The sequence below is a fragment of the Panthera uncia genome, chromosome B4 (assembly GCF_023721935.1).
Source record: "Panthera uncia isolate 11264 chromosome B4, Puncia_PCG_1.0, whole genome shotgun sequence".
NCBI lineage: Eukaryota > Metazoa > Chordata > Mammalia > Carnivora > Felidae > Panthera > Panthera uncia.
Genome location: NC_064809.1, coordinates 43,107,195 through 43,114,897, shown reverse-complemented (window position 1 = coordinate 43,114,897; position 7,703 = coordinate 43,107,195). Strand labels below are relative to the sequence as shown.

The following is a 7,703-nucleotide window of genomic DNA, read 5'->3' as shown; positions in this document are numbered from 1 at the left end:
TCTGCAACAGGCTCCAGGCTCTGAGCTGTCAGCGCAGAGCGTGATGTGGGGCTCGAACCCACGAACCGGGAGATCATGAGCTGAGCGGAAGTCAGAAGCTCAACCGACGGACCCATGCAAGCGCCCCTGGGAGCATTCGTTTCCAGCAGCCGCCCTCACTCAGACTTTCCTGCTCACAGACCACACGCCATCTATTCTAATACACACTCAATAAAAGCAACATTTCTGAACTCGTGGTTGGTTTTCAAGGTATGCAATTATTTTATTTCCTTGGCCTGACAGCATAAACTTCATTACACAAGAATCTGCAGCTGACAGAACTGATACAGATTTCACCCACAGGAAGGACCCTTTGCATTAGCAGAGATGAACTGAAATGTCATGACTGGGTGCCACTCCTGCTCCCCACCCCCACCCATATAATCCCCAAAGTGAAAATACTCAGAATCAATAGAATCCCCATGAATTACTAAATCATCCCCTCAAACTTTCCTAACTAGCAGCTGCAGTCAATGAAAACCAAAGTAAGGAAGCAGCTGGCCATCACTTAGAGTTTCGGTGTGCATGGGACTAAAGGGACAGCAACAAGGGAGCAAGAATCCTGGCTGGGTGGGAGGTGTGGCCCATCGGTCTCACCTCATACCTGCCCCTACCATCCTAAAGACAACTCTGTCCCCTATACGTGGAGCCAAGTTTGGGAGACGCTGAAGGAGTGGTTCTAGCCCGTAACTGGAAATGGTTGTGGCTCATTAATGTCCAAGGTAGGTATGGGATAAGGGGCACCAGAGAGAGAGCAGGTTAGACAGAGATGCCCAACTTCGTCAATTCCAGTTTAATGCTATCGAAACCATATTCATAACCATAACGTCCCTCATGGCTGGCCCCCGTTTTCCAGTGGTGAGAACGTGCCATCTAAATGTCTGCCCCATGTCTATCAGCACCCTGTGGGATAACGACTGGGATGGGGGAGGTGTGGAGACGGGAGATCAGGGTCACAATGTTTTAACTACAACGGGTCTCTTTTGGTCCCTAGGAATGGTCTACTACCAGAAGTCCTAAAACATCCGCAGCCCCTTTCTCTACCTATCTTGTGCAAGTGTCAAAAATAGAACCTCTGCCCAAAGAGGAGGGAGAGCAGGAAGTCACTGGTGGTCCCCAATCATCTCTGGCCCCAACTTGCCCGCCTCCTGCCTCTTCTGCGAGGTGACACGAAAGTTTATTCCGAAATGTGAAAATTAAATCATCTCCGTTCTTCTATCCAAGCCAAGCCAACAGCTCTGTCCTGACATGCTTTCCCCCTGGGCCGAGGAAGCAGCGAAAAAATATCAATTGGGCATGTGAAAATACGATGACGGTGTGCGCGGTGTAGTGTTTCCAGAGGTCTTCCCCTTCTGTCTCCTCCACCGTGGGAGCCCTCCCTCTCCTTCCCCAAGTCCCACACACGCCCCTCCCCCTACCCCCGAGTCCGCGTGCTCCCATCTGCCGGCTTCCGCCACTCACTTCCCATAGACACTCTCATCACTGTAGGCCACGTACAGAAAATAGTCTTCCTCATGGTTGTCCTGAGGGAAGAGACAAGAGGACTGTTGGAAAACATCATGTTCGTTACTTAGGATTCTGAGCCTCACCCACCCTGGTAAGGGAGGTACGGGAGGCGTCGTCAGACTCCACGAAAAGAAGAATAAAAAACAAACAAAAGTGACTGGAATTCGGCTTCTGAGTTCACAAAAAGCCTTCAGGGAGAGCATCAACACGTAGAAGTATCGGGAGAAGAACACGACCCTTAAGAAAGCTTACTCTAGCAAGGGAAACACAGATACAAAAATATACATACACCAGAATATACGCTAACGGGGAATATATGCTCCGGGATAAAAATGAGATTAAGAGATTGTTGGAGAAGTTGACACAACTTGTTAACCGAGCACAGAAAGAAGGCAGTACCACATGAAATCATTTAAGGAATACAGGTACATAACTGGGTGATACAGCAGGACAAAGTGTTTTTCTACAGGTTTCTCATTAGATTCTGACACTTTACCAATTCAAGCAAACAGAATCACATAAATTGTTCCCTCCAACCGAGTTTGTCTGTTAAGACGAATGAATTGATTTAAAGGCTTGGCCTTAGAATTTTGAATTTCACTTGGAATTTGCAATCAGAAACCATTGCTTGCGGTTTCAATCGAGACAATCCAAGACGACCACACCAGAATAAGGCAAAACTGAGAATTCAAAGACAATGAATCTAGTAGGCTGCTCAATCCCTAAAGGACAAGTGACATCGAATCTCCCAGTGCCTTACACCGCTGTGTGTAAGGCGATACAGGTAAGTAACACCTCTTGCCCCACTTCCCAGGTGTGTTATCAGCGGACACTGGAACAAAGGCTAGAAAACAGCAGACTGCACAGTATTGTTGTGACCGGGACGCTTACCTCATACAGCTGGCCCATGGTGGCGCTGGTGGGAGGGATAGTGTTGTTGACAAAGAAGAATAAGGCGTCCTCAGGCCTCAGGTGGATCCTCTTCCGGATTAAGAAGTAGAACTGGCCAACTAGATAAAGGAAGAAGGAAAGAAGGCAATTAGGGAAAATAAGGGATTATGAGAAGAGTAATTCCCAGGGGGAAAAAAAAAAAAAAATTCTGCATCGGTTCCCTTTAAGTACCAGCTTTAGATCAAATCTCAGCAGAACCAAATACTGTCCTACAGCTTGAAAGCGCAACTCGAAGGAGCCTCCATATTCCCTGACAGGTCACAGAGAAGCTTATTCAACCCTTCCCCTCTTTACTCAATTCCAGATGCTTTACTTGATTTCAGACGTAATGTCAGCATCTTCCTTCAAAGCCGGAGGACGACTTTCAGGGAATGCTATGTACATCTAGACTGAAATAGTCTATCATTGTCTAAACGGAATCTGGAACACACTTCCATCCCAGTTGCACCCTATGACAAACCAGTGCTGGGGGAGAGGTCTACTGGACTCCAGTAATCTCACTATGATCACTCATCCCAAAGTTGGGGTAACAAGTGGGGTTCAATGCTGTACCTTCTATTAAACATACCGAAAAAGTTCTAGAAGGCTGGCAAACGCACCTACAAAATCTTCCCAGTGTTTCCAGGATTCACTGGTTCTTCCATTAAGGATCATTAGGGTGAAGAATTAATACATTCTTTGTAATCCCAAACAGTGTCTACAAAACGTATTGCCAAAAACCGTAGCTGGAAGAGACCAAGTCTTCAGCTGAGACTCTCTAAAATGTGATCTTCCCTCTGATTTTCCTTTTGGAATAAATGGAATAGCACAAGAACAAAGCTGACTATAAGTGGTTTAAGTGAGAGGCATCTGGTCTTTGCTTTCAATGTCGTGCCTTCTGCTGTGTCTAAATCACACAAGACACGTGACGGGACATGCGTAAGGGAACCAGCAATGACTCCTGTTTGAGTTCCCCAACTATCTGGAGAATCCCACCCGCCTTCTTCAACTCTACCCTCTCTCAACCCCACAATCTCAGGCATGCAGGCGGGACCAAAAAGGCCATGGGAAAGGAGCATGTGGAGAGGGAAAAGGCATTACCGGTGAGGTCAGAGGGCACTAGGTACTTCCTCTTGTCCAGATCGGGCACCCTGGCCTTAGGAGCCTTCTCCACAATCACCTGGTGGGGAGGAGAGAAGAAAGAACAGAATCTAGTCTTTTTTCTTCCACATCCTACAGTTCTCCTATTTGAAGTGAGTTTGTCTAGACCCATTAAAACGTTCCCATTTCTTATTCCCCCTTACCTCTTACAAAAACCTATGGGGGCGTGGGCTTCCTCAGTGAGGTTATAGTTCATTTTACTACATTAAGAAGAGAATAGAGGCACGTGATGGAAAGTAAAGAGAACCTTGATTTTAAGTGATTACACATTACCTGTCAGGCGCAGGATCTATACTTCCTGGTATTTAATAAGAGCAGTGAGAGGACTGCTCATTCCTCAGATGGCCCTGAGTAACTATTACTTTTATTCTTTCCTATGAATGCCATTTATTCAAGGTATAGGTAATGTGCTTTAAGTGTTATACTTTGTCAAAATTTTCAAGAAGGACTGCCAAAAACCACGTTCGAGGCATGGTTTTATTCTATCAAAGAAGTACTAAATAGTTCTTATAGTAAGATATCCTGTAATATGAAGTCACTACAATAACCCATTTATCAATATTGATTGTTTATTTTACGGGATTTTTCAACGTCCACATCAAATATTTCTAGAGTACTTCAAATTTTATAAAGATCACATGGTCCTGTAATGAAGAGAAAAAAATGAAGATATAGAAAAATTAAAGACTCTATGCATAAAATTTTAAATAGCAATTTAAATAATATATTTAAGTTTATGTAATTACAAGTATTTATAATTTTTTAATGCTTATTTATTTATTTTGAGAGAGAGAGAGCACACACACGCGGGCTCATGAGCAGGTGAAGGGCAGAGAGAGAGGGAGAGAATCCCAGGGCAGAACCCAACACGGCCCAATCTCCACGACCTCAAGATCACGACCTGAGCCGCTATCAAGAGTTGGACACCTAACCGACTAAGCCACCCAGGCACCCCTATTTAGTATTTACATCTGTTGTATGATTTAATTGACATTACAAATATTTAAAATCTATTGTAGAGCCATCGCTTTAGATTTTTACTTTAGAAAATACCATCATTCCTGACTAAAGATATGGCAAGTACGGAAAAGTTCTAGAAGCAGAAGTAACAGAATCCCTAGGAACTGTGTGATCAAAGGTCACTCCTCTCAGCCACAGTATTCCAGTGACTTTTAAAGGAAGAGAACTTTCCAACACCTCTTTTACAGTCGTGGTACTGATACAATAAACTTCAGTAATCCATCAAATATGTGAAGATTTGTTTCTAAATACAAGGATGGACTTAAAGGGAGGGACTTGGTGCCTGAAGCTACTAAATGAAAGGGAACACATTAAAATAGTGAAAAACACCTGGGTGGCTCAGTCAGTTGAGTCTCTGACTCTTGGTTTTGGCTTGGGTCATGATCTCAAGGCCATGGGTTTGAGCCCCACATGGGCCTCTGCACTGATGGGGCGGAGCCTACTTGGGATTTTCTTTCTCTCTCTCTCTCTCTCTCTCTCTCTCTGTCCTTCCACTGCTGGTACTCTCTCAAAATTAATAAACTTTTAAAAAAATAGTGAAAAACAGGGGCGCCTGGGTGGCTCGGTCAGTTAAGCGTCCAACTTCCGCTCAGGTCATGATCTCACTGCTCTTGAGTTCAAGCCCTGTGTCCGGTTCTGGGCTGACAGCTTAGAGCTTGGAGCCTGCTTCGGATTCTGTGACTCCCTCTCTCTCTCTGCCCCTCCCCTGCTCATGCTTTCTGTCTCTCAAAAACTGAACAAACGTTAAAAAAATAGTGAAAAACATCATTCTGTGTTTCTGGAGAAAAAGAATCTTGTAGTACCAGGAAGACCAGAAGGATACAGTTCCACTAAAAAATTTAAAAATAAAAACCGGAGGAAAGAAAAATACATGAATCAGAAATTTTAAAGAAAAAGTAGCAAGAGGTTCAGGGAGAGACCGGTGAAGGCCCAACAATGAGGACAGACAGGAGGCAAGACAAGGCTAAGGAAATCAAAGGGAAAGAGACGGAGCCTAGCACTGTCTCTCCAAGGAACCCTGAGACCTGTCAGCTCCCATCAGTAAGAAGCAATGGAAAGCACGAGAGCAGAAAAAGAGGACAATAAAATAGACTGCAAATAAGACATCGGGACAGGAGGCTGGGATCTGGAGAGGAAAAAGAGGGGTAATCGCTAAGGCCAGAGCTTACCAGAAAAGATTCTAGGTTTCCAAGAATCCCAACCCTACTCATGGGCCCTGGGCTAGATGCTTTTCCTCTCTGGTTGTCAGTTTCTTTTTTTCTTCTTCTGTGCAACCTGCCTGATATTCCACAGGGCCCTTCACAAATTTTTAAAAAACAGACCTGTTTTTTAAACTGTTCCCAAAGATTTTTAATCTATTCCCAAAGATTTCCTACAATGTTGCAGGTTTTCGATACACTGTAGCTATGAAGATAATTTAAGATCTCCAGAAACCCTGCCCTCTCAAGGCATGAGCTCATCTATGATGGTAGCTAAGAAATAAGGCCGGACCTTATTTGAGTTATGTGAGCAGTCAGGGTACGTGATTGCTTTGGTAACACCAACAGTTCAGTGAGAAGGGGCTTTAGAAATCACTTACCCTAACCCTCTTTTCTGTAAACAGCAAGATTAAGGGTTCTGCCCAGAACCAGAATCGAATCTCACAACTCAGAAAGCAGAGCTTGTCTTCCTGCATCACAACTGCAAAGACAGTCACAGCCTGGGCACCTAAGGAGCAGCTGGGAGGCCTATAAACTGGTGAAAACCCAACTGGAGGAGCCATGAGATCTGAGTAATGGTTCTAAGAGCTTACAAATTATCAGAGGTGAAACATTTCACACCAAACAATGAGCTGGAGAAGAACAGGGAGGATTAGTTGAAATATTCTGGGTGAACGCACGTAAATGATTGAAATGGGAAGTGCTCACTTTGGAAGAAATACATGGGAATTTTAACTAGAGGTAGGAACAGGGCCATTTCAGAGTCTGTCCCTGTCCCTCTTAGGCAGAGCTACTGGAACAGAGCTTCGTAAGAGAGTTCTGAATGAAACGGTAGTCATTTTGCTCCGCGGGTTACCTTTCTGGCATCATTAGGACTCTGACTGTGAGGGCCACAATGTTTTTTTTTCTTGATTTCCAACACCTAACAGTGCGAGGCACACAGGGCACGCTTGCTTAATTCTGTTGACTAGAACTGTACGAGTTGAGAAACCAGAGGTAGAATCTCAGCTTTGCCACACACGAGCCACAGGAAACCTTCGGGAATACTTAATCTCTGGGTGCTTCAGATCTTTCCTCTGTAGAATGCGATCGCAACCGTGTGAGGATTAAGAGAATAAAGTCAGAGCGTGTAACACATTGCCAGGTACAGAGTACCTGACCAGTCAATGAGAGTCAGTTGTCATTTGAAAATATTATAAGAGAGTAGGATCGCTATGACCACAAAATTGGGGGAAACTTTTAAAGCAGTCATCCAAGGTCCAGGGAGCATAACAAATAATTTGTGAAGGATCCTTTACTGGGTGGGTGATAGGGCTAGCTTCCCCTTTGAGCCAAAAACTCTTGTGTGCAATTCCTGGGGGAATGGAATAGCCCTAATGTCTTGCTTCCTCGTAAGAAAAGGACCGTAAGGGGTTTCTACTGCTGACATAAGGCCCAAGTTGCTTCCAGAAGCTGTAACGCGACGAAAGTTAGGGAAGGTTTGGAGAAGAGTCCCAAAGAGTACCTGCAGGTCAAGAAGGCATATCAGATTATCACAATCACTTTACCTGTACATAGCATGTAATATTTATCCCGATGTCCCTGCCTGAAATTAAAAAGTATAATGCGCCTCCATCTCCCAAACCCAACGGGGGTTGCTCTATCACACTCCAAAGTCTTCTGCCTTGCAATCAGGCTGCGCAGCCCACACTGGAGAAAAACCAGGCAAGTGGCGGGGGAGGGGATGATAGAAAAAACGCCCGGATGCAGAAAGCTACCTCAATGTTTCTTCTGTTCCTCCTCACTGCCTGCGCTAATTTTAGCCACATAAATCAGCTTCCAAAACAAACAAAAAAAAAAAAAGCCAAA

At 44.6% G+C, this 7,703-nt stretch overlaps 1 protein-coding gene across 1 annotated transcript in view; it reads right to left on the bottom strand.

Moving 5' to 3' along the window:
- Nucleotides 1-237: 237 nt before the first annotated feature.
- GABARAPL1 (GABA type A receptor associated protein like 1) overlaps nucleotides 238-7,703 on the bottom strand; it is an 8,625-nt gene continuing 1,159 nt past the window's right edge. Inside the window, exons 2-5 of the mRNA XM_049627125.1 lie at nucleotides 3,577-3,655; nucleotides 2,437-2,555; nucleotides 1,501-1,562; nucleotides 238-1,298 (exon numbers count right to left, since the gene is read on the bottom strand). Coding sequence (XP_049483082.1) covers nucleotides 1,241-1,298; nucleotides 1,501-1,562; nucleotides 2,437-2,555; nucleotides 3,577-3,655 — 318 coding nt within the window. The 3' untranslated portion in view covers nucleotides 238-1,240. The remainder of the gene's footprint in view (nucleotides 1,299-1,500; nucleotides 1,563-2,436; nucleotides 2,556-3,576; nucleotides 3,656-7,703) is intronic.